At 37.9% G+C, this 21,512-nt stretch overlaps 1 protein-coding gene across 5 annotated transcripts in view; it reads right to left on the reverse strand.

The window, feature by feature from the left end:
* Positions 1 to 130: 130 nt before the first annotated feature.
* The window catches only part of cacnb2a (calcium channel, voltage-dependent, beta 2a), a 100,624-nt gene continuing 79,242 nt past the window's right edge, over positions 131 to 21,512 (reverse strand). For 3 of the 5 annotated variants that reach the window (XM_047349393.1, XM_047349397.1, XM_047349394.1), the window contains 11 exons: positions 20,005 to 20,127; positions 19,778 to 19,914; positions 19,585 to 19,661; positions 19,209 to 19,342; positions 12,987 to 13,067; positions 12,831 to 12,889; positions 10,130 to 10,239; positions 7,536 to 7,687; positions 6,549 to 6,644; positions 5,905 to 6,087; positions 131 to 4,554 (listed from right to left, as the gene is read on the reverse strand). In XM_047349393.1, coding sequence (XP_047205349.1) covers positions 3,808 to 4,554; positions 5,905 to 6,087; positions 6,549 to 6,644; positions 7,536 to 7,687; positions 10,130 to 10,239; positions 12,831 to 12,889; positions 12,987 to 13,067; positions 19,209 to 19,342; positions 19,585 to 19,661; positions 19,778 to 19,914; positions 20,005 to 20,127 — 1,899 coding nt within the window. In that variant the 3' untranslated portion in view covers positions 131 to 3,807. Of the gene's footprint in view, positions 4,555 to 5,904; positions 6,088 to 6,548; positions 6,645 to 7,535; positions 7,688 to 10,129; positions 10,240 to 12,830; positions 12,890 to 12,986; positions 13,068 to 18,980; positions 19,001 to 19,208; positions 19,343 to 19,584; positions 19,662 to 19,777; positions 19,915 to 20,004; positions 20,128 to 21,512 lie in introns of all 5 variants that reach the window. The other 2 variants (XM_047349396.1, XM_047349398.1) reach the window with 1 other exon arrangement.

Consider the following 21,512-nt stretch of genomic DNA (forward strand, 5'->3'; position numbering starts at 1 on the left):
ACCACTATGAGATATGCTAAACACTTGTAAAAATCCAACAGATTCACTGTGCTGACACAAAAATTAAAGAGAAAAGTATATAACATGATCTAATTACTTTTCTTAGAAACAGAAAAACAATTATTCTTACTGCTGCTTAAATAACATATTTTTATATATTGTATTCTGAAATTCAACCAAAACAGAAAACATACAGAAAAAACGTGCACATAAGAGCATACCCTTTTGCTTTCTGCTCTTCATAGCTTTAAAAAAGCATAAACATGATAATTAGTCAGGTAATCACTTCTAATGGAGTCTGCAGTCAGCAGCTTCACAAACGTCCCACTCGTAGCAAGTTTTTATGCTTCTCTTAATTTAAGGTTGTCTCGATGCCAGAAACGTTGATCAAATGTGGTCAAGAGTCCTTAAAAAAAGTGTAACCCCTTTAATTCAGCATGGATAGCAATCTAAAATCAGATACCAACTTCATAAGCCAACTAAATTGCAGTTTAGTTGGCAATTTAGTGCTTACACTGTGGACAATACAGAGGACTACTCACTTCCTTTTGAATGGCAAAGAAAACTAAGCAATGCAAAACTCTTTTTTTTTTTTTTCCCAAGAACCCTCTCCACTCCCTCACATAATATCACCCTGGGCATTAACGATAGTGCCCATATTAACAATTGTGTTGATAGACCAGTAAATCAAGAGTTCTACTTTTTTGGCTCATTCTGCAGACCAGCGCTGCATCCACATTACTGATGGATTCAGACAAGGCCCCAATAGGTCTACCCATCTCCTGTTCCATCCTTCCATCACCTGCACACCAAGATACTTGAACTCCACTGTTTGAGGCAGAGACTGACCCCAGCCATTAGGGTAAGATTTACAGTAAAAAGGATTTTGATTGGTAACACTTTACTCTGTATAAATTAAACTCTAGGCATCTAGTTAAATATGATCTATGTATGTTCAGCAAACTTGCAACATTTTTTTCCTCAGTCTTTCTAAGCATTCACCAAACTGCTATAAGTCCATCTGTTTTGCATCTTTGTATGTAATATATGAAGGCCATAGTGAGATATAAAAGCAGCTTTGACCTTGATGTTATTAAAAAGATCCAATCAGCTGCATCTGTGGTAGGACTTGTCTATTTAAGCGGCAGTTCTGTGTAAAGACACGCCTTGCTGTTTTAGACTGTGTTGTCATTGATGTTGAGGTTGTCATGACGACTGGGTGGGAAGGGCCGGTGAGCCTCAGAGTTTCTCTTGACTATTTATAGATGCAGCATCCCTCCTTAAACTTACTCTTCTGACAAAGCACATATCAAAATATTCCCCCTGCCTTTACAGTTCTCTGTCAACTTTATTCTTCATATTTATGCATTATGTACATACACATGTACACTATTATAAAATCTGTGGGGCTACAAATGTAGCATAGGAATATTTTCTTTAATAATTACACTTTTCAAGTGAGAACAAAAGAAGGGTAGGGGGGTGGAGTGAAAATAGAGGAGTCAAAATAAGAAAAAATGTCATCATGTAAGACAGCTTCAGCATAAATATCAGTGTGAAACAGTACTGACCAGGTTGGGGGAGTGAACAGATTGTAGATAAAAACATTTAAAACACTTTGAGATTGTTTTATAAATGACTATTTTAAGTGCAGAACATTCAGGACAACATTTCCCATAGTTAACATTCTTTGTACTGTAAGAAGAAGAGGGAGTCCTGGTGGGAATTCAACAACATTCATTAGAAAATGGGTCAGACTTGATAAAAGATGAACCAGAATGGAGATTTCCAGTGTGTTATATCAAACCACTCCTGTTTGGAGCCAGTATGTATCAGAAACAAACTGCAGGATAAAGGGTGTACCAATGTTAGAAAATGTTTCTGGGCCCATAAGAAAAACAGTACTCCATATTTAGAGAGGAAGTTCCTGTTGCGCTCATTCGTTTCATAGTCGGTCTCAAAGGAGGCATAAATATGTCAACACTATATGTGTAAAACGTTGGATACAGAATGAAGAAAAGGAACTGAGCATTTAAAATTTAACAGAAAATGTGAGGAGTAGTGTGCCACTCTGGGAAAAATTCTTTCCTAATGTGACTTTCAAGTTTCTGGTAAATATGGGGCTATGTGTCTTGTAAAAAAAAATATTTTCATGTTTTCCTCCAGGTTAAACAAAGCAGAGTCACTGAGACAACCTTGATCTTTTTGAATGCCAAATAGGTTAACTCTTTGCTTACTGTTATGTCATGGAGATCTGATAGATCTGGAGATCTTAACTTATATTGAGGTTTTACTAACTCAAACATACAGTATGGCACGTTTTCTACGTTGTGACTTGGGTAATATTTTACCAGGAGGTTCTTCTATTTTACCTGTTCTGATCAGTGCATCCCTACATAAGGTTCTCCATTTAGGAAGACGGCAACTATAGTGGCATTATAGACAACATTTTGTCTAAAAGTTGTCAAAATCTTTTTAAATAATCAAGATTGTCTTTTAAATCATATTTAAAAGTATTTTATAGTGTATTAAAGACCAATTAGGACCAAATTATGGTGTTGTGACATTTTCGAGTGTATCAAACTTTTAGTTTAGGTTTTTAAACATACTTGCGAAATCTTAGCTCAGTAGATGATTTTTAGTGGATCAGATATAGTTTTTTGCTCATAAGCCATGCCCACCTTGTCAAGGAGTAGGCCTGGGTTATTAGAAAAATTTTCACATTATCACCATTGTAGTTAAAATACATTTAAAACTTCTGGAGTAGGTGGGGTTGAAGATGAAAGTTTTGGCTCAAATGATAATAAAGTTAAACCCTCCAAACGAGCATCAACCGTCATAAAAAGAAATAGTGCTGCGGTTGTGCAGATAAAACTTCTGGACCCTAAGCCACGCCTACTTTCGGGGAAATGGGCGTGGTTTATTAGTACGTTTTTTGTGTTTTAGCTTAAATAATCGTGAAGTTAAATCCATATCTCTCAAAACCTGGATTAACCTTCATAACAGATATATTTCTGCAGCAATGTAGCATTAGAACATAACTGCAGATATAACCTCTGGACCCTAAACCACACCGACTTTTTGAGAAACGGGCGTGGCTTATTAGTACAGTTTTTGTGTTTTGGCTTAAATAAACGTGATGTTAAATCCATATCTCTCAAAACGGGGATCAACCTTCATGACAGAAATATTACTTGCAGTGTAGTTGCAATAGTACCGGGGTATTTTAGATCAGACATTGTTGTTTACTTAATTTATGATTAAATTCTAACAGGAATAATTGTTGCAACACTTTTGTACTATAAATAAAATCCTGACTGTTTTATTAGTGGGTATTAATCCAAGAAAGCAAATTTCCCAAACTGCCAAACTATTCTGCAATTACAGCATCGAACTATATTGGCTGGTAAACCCCCCCGCAGTAGTCTGAAGGAACAAATTATTCAAGTGGTAGCAAGCAATAAAACCTAACAATAATAATATTAAAAATAAAAAAAAATTATAATGCTAATCACAGAAAGCGCAGCTTAGTACAGAAAAAAATTCTGCTTTCAGGTCATGCTTTATCAAAACACAGGTTTAAAATATGCATATTTGAAAATAGTCATGCATATCCACACATAAACAATGTCTATGTATAGATACACACATACGTATATATATTTATATTTATATCTATGTAATCAAAATTCTGTAAAAGATGTGAGAGCATTTACAAAGAAGGGGAGAGAAACGGGATGCTTCTGGGTTTAGCAGCATGATGGAGGAATGAAGAGTTCAGAGGGGCTTCAGCAGGGCTTTGGTCTGTCACTGATGGATGTGTGAGTCTCTAGCCCAAACCTCACCTGCTTCACCTCTCTTTTTGGGAGCCACCTCCCCCTCTCGTTCTTTCTCCCTGTCCCGCTCATAGTGATGGTGGTGGTGGTCGTGTGCTGGGCGGTGGTGGTGGTGAGAGCGCTGCTTGTTTCGCTCGTTGTGGTCCTGTTCGCGCTCTTTTGAGCGGTGATGTCCCAGGCCGGCCTCGTCTGCCCCGCTGCGGTGATGGTGGTGGTGATGATGGTGGTTGTGGTCCCGGTGGGGCAGCGGCTCGTAATAGTGCTGCTGCTGGGGGTGCCCCTCCCCTAATTCCTCCTCGTCGTCGTCATCGTCGTCGTCGTCGTCCTCTTCCTCGTCCTCATCCTGGTGGCGGAGCGGAGCCCGCGACTCAACGCGAGCAGAGTCCTTGCTCTCGCGACTCTCTCGGCTCTCGGGGGGCTCCGAGTCCAAAGTCTCCTGCCGAGAGAGGCCCCTGGCTCTGCTGCTGTGGTGGTGGTGGTGATGGTGGTGCTCAGTCCTGGTGGATGATGACCTGTGGTGGATGTGTGGGGGTCTCTTGCCGGACTCTGTCCTTAGAGGTCTCTCTTCCTCATTGCTGTCTTCCTCAGCCTCTATGTCAGCCTGGTCCTGGCTCTGGTGATGGTGGTGATGGTGCTTGTGATGATGATGCTGGTTGTCTTCTTTGGACCCCTTCCTCTCCACTAACGCCTTTTTTCCTCTCTGCTCTGTACCGTTGCCCTGGAACCAGTGACACATTATTAACAAGAAATAAAAAAAGAGAATATCCACGAATACCTCACTGCAAACTCACAAAATATTACTCTCCATACCCATTTCAGCACAGCATCATTTAATGCCATGCACAACTTCACTACGTGGATCATTACACAAGAGCACACAACTGTTTGTCAAATCCAGAGAAGGTTTTAAACTGCTCTTTCCTTCTCAGTCACACAGCACTGCAACACTTACCACATGAGCAAATATAAGCTCACTCGTGATCCTCATCAACATCAGCATTGTCCTCATTCTCAGTCTTACATTTCCCAGTGTGATGGCATTGGGTGGAGAAATAGTACAGGTAAACACTTTACCATTTACAAGCTACTCTAAGTATCTGTCAACAGCCTGAGTATTAAAGAAACGTTGTTTACAGCGTTTGCAAAAGTATTCATTCTCCTTGCACTCCTTAGCAGGATGACAACCCTTGAAATAGGCAGAGCAACAGCTGAATGCTTCAGAGTAAAGCATTTAGAATGGTCTAGTCAAAGTCCATACCTCAATTTAATTGAGAATCTGTGACAAGATTTGAAAATTGATGTTTACAGACGCTCCCTCTCCAATCTGACTGAGCTTTTTGACTCATTGGGTATAAAAACCAATGCCAACAATACTTGAATTTTTTTTAAATCATGTAATCCTTTTCCCTTTACTTCACAGTTATGTTTTGTCGGTCTATCTCATCAAAGCCCCAATAAATAAAATGTAATTTGAAGTTGCAATGTGACAAAATTTGATGGTGTATGAATACCTTTGCAGGGCACCCTTAGATGACATTCGTTTAGCTATTCTATTTTAAAAAGTTGAATCATTTGAAGACTATAAAGAAACCCTAAGCATCAGGCAAATATATACATTTTAAATGATAAAAGATTTAGCACAGTAGTTTCTGTAGAACCAAACAATGTTTACTTATTATTTCTCAGGTAATTAGCCATGATATAATCTGTTTAACAATTTCATATTGAACAAAGCTGGCATTTAGTTTTGTTAGTTTGCTTCTTTTTAAATGAAGCTGCTTATTCTAAGTTGTTTGGTTTCTGTAATTCAAACTCCTCTATACCAAATTGATTTATCTTTTTTTCTGTTTTTTTAGCAGTTTATCTTCCCATTTGCATTTTAATTGCCAAATGTTAAGTTATTAAAGGATGTTTATCAAAACAAAGCTAAACAGAGACATATTTTTAACGGCTGGCCAACAGCCTTTTTTAATATATTTTACTGACTGGACATGTGATTAATTTTGTTTTTTTCTAAAATATCAATACTGTGCCATTGTCCCTGTGGTGGACTCCTCAGCATTCATACCTGCACACCGGAGGCTGGCGTCGGAGCATTGGGCAGGGCCGCAACAGGTAGATTCGTCAGCACTGGGTCAGGGGTGCTGGAGCTGGTGGGGTGAGTACTCCTCCAGTAGGCTTCAAGGAAATCAGCCATGTGCTCACATGCATCTTCCAGCTGGTTCTCATCGAGGATGATATCAAACATCTCCTGGGAGAAGCGAGACAGTCCCAGTTTAAGGAAATCAGTCTGTATTTTTTAGAAATTGACTGTTGGAATGTCGTGAGAAATCTACAGATAAAAACAGATGTGTATTAACTGTAAGAACATATCCTGATTACCATAAATACAAAATGTCAGAGCCTATGTTAAAAAAACATTCCTCTGAACAAAATGTACCAACTTCAGCGATGAATTCTCAGGCAAACCTTGAACAGTAATTCCCTGAGGACACCCCAGAGCTATTTGAATTAAATTAAGTCTGCTCTTTCACAAGCGGGGGGGACTCATTTCATTTTCAACAATAATAACTAAGCAGATTAATGAGGAGTGGAAACAGAACTGGCAAGAGTTATGAAGCTTTTAGCAAAAGAAACTTCAGTTTAGAGCCAAAAGGCACCAAACTGAATTTAAAGCCCAGGTCCCATTGGTGATGATCTGGCTGCACTCACAGAAGGACACTGAGCCAACTTGTCAGCGGCCACCATCTGGACATTCAGGTGTTTGGCCTGAGACTTGCCTCTGGACTTGATAAGCCGCTGCAGCACCTGAAGACAAATAAGGACAGAAAACAAAACAAAACTAAAATTAAATCAAGACTTTGTGGGGGCAAATGTTACAGTCCATTCCTGTAAACTTAAAAAAAGAACAAAAAGATGACAAAATAAGAACAGCAAAGAAACTTAGAGGTTCTCATAACATAATAGAAGGCATAAAATCCTTACCAACTCATGGTGGCTTAAAGAGTGCAGGACTGGGTGATAAATTAGTAAAAAAGCAGACCAATAAAGTCCAATAAAAAAGTTTTAATGACCTTTGCATATCCTAGATAAATATTGGTCAAGGCTGCAAAAAGATTAGCATATCTTGCCAAATGGAACTGAAAGTATTGAAGAAGAGTGGTTTACGACTTTGGCACGATACTCAAGTAAAATTATTTTTAAGCCCTTGATGCTACAGATGCAGTAGACTGATAAACCATAATTTATTGGTTTGACTACTCCTTCCCTCACAGTTTAAAGCCAAAATAAAATCTACAAAATAAACCATGATTTTCCCTTTAGGCAGGTATGCGGTAGCAGAAAGGACAAACACAAAAGCAATTTATTACATCCCGCTGTGAGCATCATCCACAGATTTAAAGCTGCATCTTTTATATCTTTAGCGGTGTCCTCTTTCTTGTTTGCATTACACAAATGCCTGTTTCCACTGATCTCTGAATCACAAGCCTTTTTAAAACACTTGCTGAAGGTCAGAGTGATGAATCAGTCCTCCCTTACTTTTCTTTCTCATAAATTGGCAGTCTGACATGCTGAATTTAAGATTATGGCCAGGGAACGGCGGTGTTATGGGAAGACAACACAACTTGTGATAGTTCATGACATGGGTGAAGGAGTAATACCTGCAGAAATATTATTCTTGTGCTGACTTTTTCTCACCTTGGGGGAGGTGATCTTCACGTAGACAATTATGGGTGCTAGGGACGTCTTCCCCAGCTGAGATGGATGGTTGATAGTGTCGGCGTCCAGAACAACCAGCTGTAATGTACGGGCCAGTTCAAAAATCCGCTCGATCTCACTTTGGACTTCAGCTGAAGGGAAGAGATTTTTATTAGCAGTGGAAAAACGTTTTTTTTGCCAGCTGAGCTGTGGAGTTCTGTTTGGTTAAGGATTGTGCAAAAAGCAAACAGTGAGACTTGGGTATTAAAACATCAGGACCTGAGAGGTAGGGCTTCTGTTAGAAGATAAGGGGTCTCAGAGGAGCTCAGGTTTCATACATTTTCATGTCAAAATTCCCCACTTTGTTTGAGCCATTTTAAAATTATAAATACAAATGTTTACTGTGACTTAATGGCAGATATTTCTACAGAGGTCATTGGTCAATGGAAGGATGATTAAAGAGATGGATAAATGTACGGATGGATGGATGGATGGATGGATGGACGGACGGATGGACGGACGGATGGATGGATGGATGGTTGGACGGATGGATGGATGGATGGACGAATGGATGGATGAGTGGATGGATGGATGGATGGATGGAGGGATGGATGGACGGATGGATGGATGAGTGGATGGATGGATGGATGGATGGAGGGATGGATGGATGGATGGATGGATGGACGGACGGATGGATGGACGGATGGATGGATGGATGGATGGATGGACGGACGGACGGACGGATGGATGGACGGACGGATGGGTGGACGGATGGATGGATGGACAGATGGATGGATGGACAGATGGACGGATGGATGGATGGAGGGATGGACAGATGGATGGATGGACAGATGGATGGACAGATGGATGGATGGACAGATGGATGGATGGACGGATGGATGGACAGATGGATGGACAGATGGATGGATGGATGGACAGATGGATGGATGGATGGACAGATGGATGGATGGACAGATGGACGGATGGATGGATGGACGGACGGACAGATGGATGGATGGATGGACAGATGGATGGATGGATGGATGGATGGACAGATGGATGGATGGACAGATGGACGGATGGATGGATGGACGGACAGATGGATGGACAGATGGATGGATGGATGGATGGACAGATGGATGGATGGATGGATTAACAAATAGGTATAACAGAGTGTAAACCACTCTCTGACATATGAGATTTAAACAGCTAAAATTTGACTGCAAAACCACTTCTGCAAGCATCCCAGAAAGAATGGAGTGAACGTTTAAAACTCCCAGCAGCAACCAAACCTGAAGCAAACACATGACATGAAAAAGGTTCCCACCTAACTGCAGGAACCTCAGCTCCTTCAAAGTGTCATTTTCCCGACAAAACAAACCAAAGCAGAAAAAATATTCCACTCATTTTCCACAAATCATTTGTTTGATCTTCCAGTGATTTTCTTTCAAGTCACCATCGCATGTTATTCAATTATTTCATAAAGAGAGGGATATTTTTGTTAGTGGAACGACTTAATAGATCTCACATGGGACACCAAATATAAAGTGAATACAATTATCGGCTTTAAGTATCAGTTCTGTCATGTTCAGTTAGAACCATTAGAGGTACTTGAAAAAAACAAGAAATTAGCCAAATCATCATCTGTTATGATTTGTGGGTGTTTTTGGGTTTTGTTGGTCTGTTTCACAGTTAAGGTTTTCAATCATGTTTCTGTTTATTATTTTTCTAGTCATGCTTTAGTTTTTGTCTTCTAGTCCATGTGTTGTCAAGTTAAGTTTTTGGATCTGGTTATGCTTTCGTTTCATGTTTTTCCAGTTATGTTTCTATAAGTTTGTATTCTTGAATTCCTGTTTTGCTCCAGTCACGTTTGTTCCCTCCTGTCAATCAACTTGATTCGGTTCACCTGCACCTAGTTAATCTGTCTTCTTGTTTCACCTGGTCACGCTCCGTAAATACACACCTGTTCAGTTATTCATTGTGGAATCATTTTCAAATTCATGCTCAAGTCTTGCTTTCTGGATCATGCCATGCCTGTCTCGCCTGCCCGTTTATTGTTTTGTTCCTGCCTCATCTGTGAGTGAGTTTTTGTTTTTTATTCATTAAATCTTTTTCCACTTGCCGTAATGCTGTCTGCTAGTCTGCATTCTGGGTTCCTCCTTTGCTCAAAGCCTAACATCATCATACAGTATGGTGACTTTTAAATGGCAAGATCTGTGCTTGATATAATAACATGTTATGCTTCCATTATTCACTTTGGCAGGGGCTCCTAATGCTGCTGTAGTTGCTGACTTCTGGTGATAAATAGCTGAGATTAGCCTTCGTCACCTCCATTTCGCTCAGGAATCCCTTTCATTCTAATCACAACAAAATCTCTAATCAACCTCAGTCATATCGGAGCAGCTGTGGAGCTTGTTATCGTAGCTTTATGCTCAATCGTTCATTCCCCACAAAAGGAGGCCGGCAAAGTTATCGTTCCTGTTGTTGAGATTTTCTATAATTGTTTCCTTCCGTCTCTGCGTCAACTGTTCTCCTTGAAAACATTATGAATCAGGGAACCCAGATGTTCCCAGGCTGATTTAGAGCAAACGTACCCAAGTTGGAGCGTGTGTTGGAGCGCTCGATGATGGCGTGCTTGCTGGGATTGTTCAGGACCGAGCGTTTGGCAAGTGAGATGTCGGCCGTGACACGGGTGATTGAAATTCTGAAAAAAGGAGAAGGATGGAGCTGATTGAGTCATTTTGACATGATTGTCTTTATAGATTTCAATTTGTTCAACTTATGTTTCATAAAATGTTCCCAAAACTAAATCAAAGCACAGATATGCAGTGTTCTGGCATGTGTCACGCAATCAACAGCGGGAAAAAGATTAGCAATCTCTTTAGGCAAGCAATTGTTGTTTCACAGTAATCTGGGAATTGTCACACGGCCATATTTAAACAATGTAAAGTCAATTGTTTTGCAGAGAGAAACAATGGTTGGGGTGATGCTCAGGTAAGTTGTGAAGAACCCAACAGCCCCATCTCAGACTATACAAGTCTCAGTTAGCAGGGTAAATGTTTAATAGAAATAAAATATCCTTTATTGTCCCACAGTGGAGAAATTCAGACGTGTCAGCAGAAAAGTGAAAGGCAAATGGAAGCATGCAGATACACGTAAAGGTAAAATATATATTAAATGTTCATGACATTAAAATTAGCAAAGGATTTGACAATTAGGCCTTGTTTGTAGTGGCTGTAAGGAGAAAGCACGACTCAAATGTGCAAAGTTGCAACTGAAATAAACAGTTGTCTCATTCAATATCCTTTTAAAATTCGGTGGAAAACCTGCCTCATAATGATCATACATCAAACATATTTATTCTTTTTGCTGCTTTGAGCAGCACCAACCAAATGCCATTATGCCCAATTATGTTGAAAAGAAAGCAGATATCACTTTTAGTGATTTCTGAGACTCTTTGGATCACAATGAAAGAAACTAAATAGCTACAGAGCAGAACAGATGATCAAGCAGTTATTCTGTTTCATTTGGGTGGAAAAAACAATTTAATAACTTGGATAGCTTTTATTTCAGTTTAAGACTCACTGGATATCCAGTGAAATAAAATATGCTGGGCAAGGAAGTCATTAGGCCACAACATATTAGGCAACTTTATAAAGGCTGGAAACCTTCTAAAGGATTTGTAACCTTTCAGACTTTTTTCCATACAACTATTCACACTAACTACCTCAAACTGACTTGTGTTTGGAGCATTTTTATTTTATCACATTTAGAGAATAAAAAAATATTTTTGGAATTTTCAAAATGTGAGGATGGGCATCTATGATGTTTTCTTATTCTATATGATCACACGTGAAACATTGTACCTTGTGTTTTGATATAGGATTTAATGTGAAACTTTGTTTGATATTTTATGTTTCTACACAAAAAACGTATGAAATGTTTCACATGTGGAAAGTTCTCACTGGTGTTTCGCATGTTACTACATTATATAACTTGCATAAAAGGTTTTTACATATTTCACATTACTACATGACATGATTTTCAATTGGTAAAAAACAAAGAAAAATGCTTTACATGTCAAAGGTTTTTACACGTGTTTGACCTTCTACTACACAATGCAATTTCCACATGTGGACTTCACTGCAAAAATGTTTCACGTGTTATGCGTTTTTACACTTGTTTCACATCCTTCTATACAACATAATTTCCACATGTGAAACAAGTGGGGAAATGCTTTACATGTGGATGGGTTCCATATGTGTCACACAAAATTATCTCCAAAAATGAGACGTGCGGAAATGTATTCTACATGTGTAAGGCTTTACTTTTGTTTTCACATTTTAGTACGCAATATTATTTTCACATGTGAAACACGAAAACGTAAAGAAAACGTTGCACACGTGTTGTAAATTGTACTGAACAATATAATTTCCAAATGTGAAACATGAGTGGAAATGTATTCCCCTTGTTGAAGGTTTTCACATGTGTGTACAACAAAGTATAATTTTCACTTTTGAAACATGTAGGAAAACAGGAGTTTCACATTTTACTACACAATATGATTTTGATCTGTGTAGTAGTTGTCTGGTAATCAGCAGTTGTGAGTTTGATTCCAGCTTCCCTCCCACATGTTGAAGTGTCATTGGGCAAGGCTCTGAACCCCAGGTTACCTACCTGTAGGTGTATGAATGCCTGGGCATATCTAAGAGCTTCTGGGTGAATAAGACTCTAAGAACTAAAATGCTTTCAGTGATGGTTTTGACTAGGAAAGCATTATATAAGTTCAGTCCAATTTTACATGTGATATCCATTTGTTTCACATGCTACTGGTATTTTGTCTGATGGTATTTGTTCTTATATGCTTTGCACTGACACAGTCCACAAAACAATGACCTATGGTGAGAAAATAGCCTGTGTATTTAAGAATAAATTGACAAAAACTAGCAACAGAGCAAAGACGGATAGCAATAAAAACCTTATTATCAATCAAATGAACAGTTTTCTTTGCTGCTGCTGACAGCCAGAGTTGATCTCAAGTAACTTCATGGCTTCAGCATTGAACAAGAAGTATCCTGCTCTGCTCTAGGGCTCACTATGGCCTATTAAGGGCATGCAGAGGGCTTATTTAAAGCAGCAGCACACATCTCCAGGCCAAGCAAACTTGTTACACACTCCCTTCTCTAACCTCAGGGGACCGATAAATACCAGCCTATAGACGTGGAGAGAGGAAGAATTCAGAAAGGAAGTGGGATGAGATCTTTGTGCTTATTGAGGAAAGTTGAAGAAACTCACCTTCCCTCAAATCTGTGTTTCAGGAAGTCAAACAGTGCTTTTTGCATCATGTCCGTCACCTGTTGACAGGAGATTCACAGAATTAGGTGACTGAAGATAACAGTTTTCCCACAATGATGATCCAAACATTTTAAAGACAGAAGTTTTTTGCTGCACCTCGTAGCCCTTCAGAGACGGTCCAACCAGAACTACGGGCCGCATGGAAGGCACAACGTCGTATGGAGGAATGTGTTCCGTCTTCACAAAAACAGGGGAAGGATTGTTTAATAAAAAGATAGACACCATCCCATCACCAACCCTTGAACTTGTTATTTAAAAAACAAATATGCTGGGGCATTTTAGAACCATGACACAGTACATCTCAGTGGGCCTGACAAAACACAAGCGGGCTTTGATGTCTAATAAGATTAGTCAGTTAATTCAAATTTGAACAATGTTAGTGTTTTTTTGAATATATAAAAGGAGACCACTATAAACAACAATTCAATAAGTTCAATACAATTTGAGACTGATTGCATCTCTTGTGTCATGGTCCCTGTCACAGGAAACAAAAAATAAATAGGAGAAAGCCATCGTACGGGAAAGGTTAGTCAGAGACAAGATCAACACAAGACACGGCTAGAAAAACAAACTCGCTGTTCTTAGGACAAAGTGGGATCTCAGTCGAGGAGTTTTAGATTGACATTTAGCTCTGCTGCAGACTAATATCTTAGTAGATACTCACTATATTTAGTAAAGTCTCTTTGTCTATTATCCAGTTACTGCACATAAGTTAGTTAGTAAATGTCAGATGAAGCATTCTCTCTATTTAAAAACAGTAGAAATCTGTGAAAACTGGACTCTGAACTGCATTAAAATACGTCCCTTTATTGCACAGATTAAAATGTTTAGGTCCAAAGGTCACTGTTCCTGTTTGAAAGCTTGACGAATGTTTTTCCTTTTTTGAGTTAGTAGTGCTGACACATTTCTTTTCCAATCACTTTTAATTCAGATTCAGGCAGTGAGATTTTGGTATCTTAGACAACGGAATAATTAAAGTGATTTTAACAGCTTTAGCTTGTTTTCTTTGTTCTTTTTAAAACCACACTTCCTTCTACTCTTGGTGAAGATCTATGAAAAGCCTTCATGTGAATTAATCATCATCTAACAGTGAAAACAAAACTGTGCCTCTCAAAAGGACAAAACACGCTTCAAGTACGATTGAGAATTGTCGGAGTGGTTTCGTAAAAAAGCCTTTATTTCTGAAGTGAATAAATCCACTGAAATTAAAAGTGACATTTTGTGCTGTGAACATTTATTTAAGACTTTTGACACATATTTATATTGAATACCAACATATGGAGTGGGATGTAATTGAGTAACTTTAAGGTATAGCTACTGACTTTCATGGTCAACTAGTAGGAGGATGTTTTACCTGTAATTTCACTTTATCTAGGATATTTAATCTTCCCCAAGTCTCTGACAACACAATGCTGAAGTTGGCTACTTTTACGACAGCTGGCTAAAGGGCTATTTTACAGCTTTTTGTCATCTGATCTAACTTGCAACAGCTCCACTTTAAAATCTACAACACTTACTTGACAAATTAGTATTGAATTATTCTAACTAAATATGGATCATTTAAAGCACAGTTCGGCATCTGTGATACCTCTTTTCTGTTAGTGAAACCTAAAAAAATTGAAGTGTTAATGCTAATCTAAACCAGAATAAGTAAATAAAATCAAAGGTTCGATTTGAAACCCTGATCTAAGAGGGTCTAAAGGCCAAAAAGCAGTGAAATTTAAATTTTGTTTATTTTCGAAAAAGAATAAGTGCGAAGGTATCTGTTAAGAGCTCAAAACAATCAACACATTGGAAATAAACCTTTATTTAACCATTTCAATGAATTTGAATTAATTGATTTAAGGAATTTCCATCCTTTGCATCAGTGGTGTTCAAGCTTTTGACTTGTTTTCTATATAGTTGTTCTAGAAAACTGTTTGTCATCTTTTCTTAGCACCAGTAATATGATATGATTCCTAATACTGACCATGTTTAAAGACACTCGCTATATTTAGGTTAATGAACGGGTGCAGCTAAGCATGCTTTCAAATAGAAATCACTGGATGTCCTGTTCAGAGTGAAATTAAAATATCAGATAAAAAAGAGAATGATTTGTGTTTTGTCCAACTTTTTCCATTGTCATCATTCACTTTGAAAGGCTTGCACAAGTGAAAATCTCACTCTAAAAAGTGTCCATCTGCATCGACCGCCTGTACTGGCTGGCCAAATTTGTGCCACCTAGAGGGTCGCAAATGGCTCACAAGCCACACTTTGGACACTTTTAGAAAAAGGAATAAGGAAAAATGCCTCGAAAATAAAACAACAAAAAGACAACAAAATTCTATAGTTGTCCAAGCCTTGAAACTCACCAAAACCCAATCCTTCATTTGAGACTGTGTAGGACTCCTTAGATCCCATAATAGACTATTAAATTTCATGACAGCTCAAACTTTTAATCTAAAATTGTATGTTTAATGTTGAAGCGCATCTTTAGCTAATGTGAAGATACTGTATGTCAACGTCCAGCATGAATACTGAAGTCCTCTATTCCCTGAAGAAATAACAGTACGTGATTCAACATGAACTCTGAGGGCAGGCAGCTGAGAAGCAGAAACATCATCTTCAGGACTTTTCATTCACCATGCAGTCATGTTCTCCGTCACGCCTAATGCTCATGTTCCTCACTGGGCTTTCTTTGTCTTCCTGAAAAGTGTTTCAGTGGATTTATTGTAACTTCTTTCTTGCAGTCCATCACTCTCTCTTACTCGTCAACCCACTTCTGACTGTTTTCTCACATCACAAGGCTTCTACAGGGACGTTGTGGGAACGGATGAACACTGCTGCTGGCTAGAACCAGGCTATTATTGAAATATGTGGTTCTGCTCAAATACTTCTGGTAGATGAAGTTAATCCTTGCAATGCAATGTAATCATGTGAAACAATGCTTTATGTCAAACGGAGAATGCCATGATGGTATGCCTTGTACAAAAAACAGTGATTGGAATGTTGTTGAAATCTGTTCTTATAGATATCTTTGTTAGAATACAGAACATTTTGACATTTTAGGAATGAATTTTGGAGTTTTGGTTAAAAAAAATTACACAAATCTCTTTGAGAAGTTGTTGAGATGTTTTCATAATATTTTATGTAAGTTCTCACATCCTCCTCCTCCATTATAACATCTATTAATATCTGTCTCTAAGTCCATCTTGCTTGAAACAGCTACACTGAATTCCAGCTAAGCAACAACAGTGTCCATCCCCTTTTCTCCACACCACCTTTTTTAATAAGGACTGTCTGTATTATAAAAAAAAAAAGAACATGCTGTCTTTTTTTTGTACTGTATTAGATTTAATTGTGTAATAACAATAGGGAGGACTGAATATGTGCCTTATTAAAAGTAACTTTAAAACAGTTACATGGCTTTTTTCTAAGCAATGTTCTTGTTTGAACGTTTTGACACTTTGATTTTATTTTTAGCTTTTTTTCTATTTAATGATTGAACAAACCAAATCAGATTGTTTTTGTACAATTCTCTTATATTTAGCTTCCCCCTCCGTACTTAAATATGTTTCATTAATCAGAGACATGAAGACGAGATACAAACACAATGTTATCTTTAATACAGCAAGATTCAGTTTTAAGTAATTAACTGATTTAGGGTGATTTTGAACAAATTTAAAAAAAGTTTAATTTTAAAAAAGAAGATATAAATGGAGGTATGATTTTTCCCGACCGACTTAAAACACAGCTCCTTCCACCTTTATTAATACCGCTGGTGAAAGCCTAATGATAAATTAATATTTTATTATAGTTGCATACTCCTGCAGTTTGCACCACTTATTGGTACTCCAGCTGTCAAATCTTTGTACAAATTCCTTTTGCCAACAGGACATCATTTAGTCTTCTCCTATAACAAATAACAAAGTTGTTTGTGGCCCTTCAAAGGATTTTACTTGGCCGTCGATCACAATTCAAAAACAGTAAAACATTTGGCCCACCAGCACGGGGATTGGCAGATTTTCATTGGCAATTAAAAATCTTAAAACGGAAAATACGACATGAAGTATATGTAGGGGGAAATGAGCCCCTGTGTCACATACTTACACTCCAATAAAACAGTTCCAGGACACTCTGAATACATTATAAACATTTTAAATAAAAAAATAAATCTCAGTTGCAATTCTTTTAAAGGGCTTTTGGAGGCTGTCAATATTATTATACAATAAACACCATAATTTCTTAATGTGTGATACTTTCCTTATACTGAATACATTTTTCAGTGTGGCCTGAAACTGTGGAGGGTCTGTGTGAGGTTTTCTTGCTAGTAACAAATTCTGTAATTTTAATGCTTTTAAAGGTTTTCTTTTTTTCTTCTCATTACTTGAACAAACCAACGTTAATTTCAAAATTAAATGTGCTTATTTTTTGTTGTATGTTTTGTTTGTTTGTTTGTCATGTTTACCAAGACGTGAACACAACTTATTCAGTGAATGTGAACATTTCGACCAATTTTACCAATTTTAATTAAACAAAATACATACAAATGTAAAATTTGATTCAGCCAGCATAAATTTAATTACATGTGAACCCAGCAAAGGGCAAAACGGCAAATTAAAATACCTCAATTAGGATTGAAGGAAAACCTTATTGCAGGGATTTGTTTTTTATGATTGCAAGCTATTTGCTTTTTAGCATGTGTCCAAATATGTACTTTTTTCCTTTTTCTATATAGTAATATAAGATAAAAATATGTATTTAGTATTTATATATCTATCGTGTTTACTTTTATTGAATAATTATTAAATGTATAAATATATTTGTAATGTTTTATAATGTTTTATTTTTTATTTATTTTATATTTAATGAATAGTATGATAATAATCATCATCAACATCATTATGAAGTGGTTCACCAAACCAGCCACCAGTTGCTGATGTAAAGCTATTTCTGTCTAGATTTAGTGGGAACTGGAAAGCTGTGTCTTATGGCAAGAAAACCAGCAGTTTTCCAGAATATTTGTGGTGGAATGAGACATGCTAACTATTCTTCCAACATAGTTTCAAGATTTTACTCTTCTAAATCATGAAACTATTTTGGAAAAATATTTAGCATGTCTCATTCCACCACGGATATTCTCTGTTTGGCCATTTTACTCTCAAAAGCAGTGTTTAACATATTTTTTACTCTTGTTATACAGAGCTGTTTAATGAATAGCCCTGGTTGGCACCCAAAATGCAGCGCAGCTGAAATGTCTTGAGTTTTGAATGCTGTACACTAGAGCAAATACCCACGCAGCCATTAGAGACAGAATATCTATCCGATTGCTCCAGAAAGGAACTGGTCAGAGTGGAAACTGAGCTCTTTTACAGGCTCAACACTGCTAATCATATCATGAAAATCTCATCATAATTTTCTCCTGTTTTTTTCTCTTCTTGTCTCATTATACCAAGTTTAGTTCTAATGTTTGTTCTAACTCAAGGAAAATCACATTTTGGCAGATAAAACGTCACCATTTTCTGGTTCCTTTTTAGAAAATGTACCTCTTTTGCACTGTACTCTGCTTCAGATAAAGAAAGTGTTGCGCAGTCAGTGAAGTGCAATGAATGCTGTTTTTGGTGTGGACCCTCGCCCCATCGGCAAAACTGTTGAGGGAGCGCAACGTTGCTCGCAGATCAATATGTGCTGCATTTAATTGCAATGGGACATCTGGTATTTACTCATTCAAACACTAGTTTAGATGACATATGGGTTTACATTCCACAGTGCGATTAAATGTGTCAATTTTTTAACAGGCTATTTTTTCTGAAATTAATTAAACAAAATTAACACATTGACGTATTAGCCATAATAATAATATAAACTATGACATTATGTCCCTTACATTCATTCTTAATACAAAACCGCTTGCACTGAGGTCCCACTAAGTCAGGATTACAAGATCACACGCAAATATTAACACACAGAGGTTTGTGGGAAAAATGAAAAGGGCAGGAGGAAAGTAAAGCAGTGAAATCTCTGTTTAGGAAAGGCAGAGTTTAAACAGATCAGACCAGGAGGTCCCCCCTTAGACCCTGCTGTCGTGTTGCTTTGAACACCAATACTTACCGACTTCTGCTTCTGCTTAGCTGCGGTTGGAAGGAAAAGGGAAAGAGAGAGAAGTTAAGGTCAGGCAGCCATGCTAATAGCGGAGTGCACGTCGTGGGACGGCAGGGACACTGGTGCCGACAAACAGGCGGTGGCGCTAAGTGAGGCCCGGAGGCCATGGGCGTTTTAGTCAGAGCCGTGCCGGCGGGCAGAGAAGAAGAAAAGGCAGTGTGAAGGTCTAGAGTTTACCTTCTTAAAGAAGGTCATTCGTTTCTCTTTTGCTAGGGGTGATATAAGAGTGTTTGGACTGGCTTTAGGGGATCGCAGGTTGACTGGGAGCTCATTTTCTTCAAGGTCTAAACCTGTGGCATCTATGTCAACAGCTACTGACACAGACAGACAAGAGTGACATCACACAGAGATAATTATAGCTGTTGAATATAGCACAGAATGAAAATACTACAGAGAGTGTAGAGTAAATGAAACATGGAAAAATGCATACATATATATATATATATATATATACTTGAAAATTACTTGAAAAAGTGCCGCTTACCTTTAATTTCAGTTAACTGTTGGTTAAAGATAGAAAAAAAGTAGGACCATTTTTTACAAAGTTACTTACCAGATGAAGGAGGAGTAGATTTCCTTGAGTTAGGAACCACTTCACCTAAACTAGACGATGAGTTTGCTCCCAGTTTGCTAAAAACAACAGAGTTCTATCATTCAAGTCAGCCAAAACTAAAAATGGTTTCTGTTCATTTTAAAAGATTTCGTGACCAAACAAAAATTATTTAGAGATAAACAACTTTTTGTACCTTGAGTAGAACTTGCCCTGTTTGGCTCTCTGCTCCTGGAGGATGCGAGTGTTTTCCAGCTTTACCGGACTGGGTATGAAACCAATTTCACAGCCTTCTTTCACCAGACGTCCTATCCACCAGTCGTTATTGAATTTCTGCCAAAACAATCCGACTTAGAGGTAAGCTGGATATCCTCATCCTTATCGCCAGCATCTTAAATATTAACTGTAACATTAGCTGCTCACCTCTTTGACATGGAGGAAGTCCTTAGCATCGAAGGAGATGGCCATGCCGGGAACAGGGACATCGTCATCATGACTGGGGCTGTAGCTGACATTTGTGCGGACAGCAAATGCAACTGGTTTGGTCTACCAGAAGGAACAAAATGGAAAGAAAGACACAAATGTCAGATCAAATAAAGGCTTCATCTGACAAAGAAAAGAACGGTTACTTTAGGTTACAGTTTTGGTACGAATGTCATAAACATTTTGAGCTTTAATGAGGCTTTTGAACTGTTCTTTTTCCAGGATGGAAAGTTATTGCAACATGGAGTTTTAATAATCTTAAAAAAACAAACAAGATTTGGGTAAAAAGGTTATATTTTCAAATAGCATTTTCTATTCCACACAAGATCCAAACTATAAATATAGGCTCAAATATATACAGTCCATACACCCCACACATATCTCTTATATGTCTCTTACAAAGTGGTACCTAATCCACACACTTTTTTGTAGCCATCACCAGAAGATTTCAGATTTCTTAAATGTTTCAAAATGTTTTCAAATGCTGGTTTCATTTATATATATATATATATATATATATATATATATATATATATAAATAATAATAATAATCAAAACCAACCTGTCGCAATGTGAAAAAGAAATCGATCCCCTTTAATTCACGAATTAACTGTTCTTAACAACATCTTTTCGTACAGTTTCACCAGTCACACCCCGGCCTGATTACTGCTGGATCTTTAGAATTAAGAAATCACAGAACCTGTCTGACCACACGAAGAAGGCCAAAAATCTGAAAAACCAATTATGTCTCAATATAAAGAAATCCAAGAACACATGAGAAACAAAGTCAACGTTTAGGGTCAGTTGCAAGGTAATTTCTAAGGATTTAAGACTCAAACAAACCACAATGAGCCATTACCTACAAATGGAGAAAACGTGGAACAGTGGTGAACCTTCCCAGGAGTGGTTGCCTTACCAAAATTACTCCAACAGCACATTGACAACTCATCCTGAACATGAGAAAAAACAACTACTGTACTGCAGACCCCCCTTGCCTCACTTAATGTCAATGTTTATTGTTCAATAATAACAAAGATATTGGGGAAAAATGGCATAAATGGGAGAGTTCCAGCATAAAAACCACTGCTGACCAAAAACTAAATGAAAGTTTTGGAGTGTGAATAGAAAAAGGCTGTTTGTGCTCTAAAGCCCTTCAGTTTGGCTGAATTAAAACAATCCTGCAAAGAAGAGAAGGCCAACACAGTGATGTGAAAGACTGCCATTTATTGCAAATTTTCAATGGCAGTCGTTACTTCTACCTCCACCAACATTTTGTTGAATGCGTCATGGCAGGTTACACCCTGAGCAAACACTTTTTTTTTAACAAGGTTCCAGATGATTCTGGCTCATACAAGATCACTCTTTCTTAGCAGAAATTCTAGAGTTTATTTGATTTGGATGGTTTCCTGGTACAGAACTGGCTTTTGGTCATAGTTATCAAAGAGGCT

The sequence above is a fragment of the Girardinichthys multiradiatus genome, chromosome 21 (genome assembly GCF_021462225.1).
Source record: "Girardinichthys multiradiatus isolate DD_20200921_A chromosome 21, DD_fGirMul_XY1, whole genome shotgun sequence".
Taxonomy (NCBI): Eukaryota; Metazoa; Chordata; class Actinopteri; order Cyprinodontiformes; family Goodeidae; genus Girardinichthys; species Girardinichthys multiradiatus.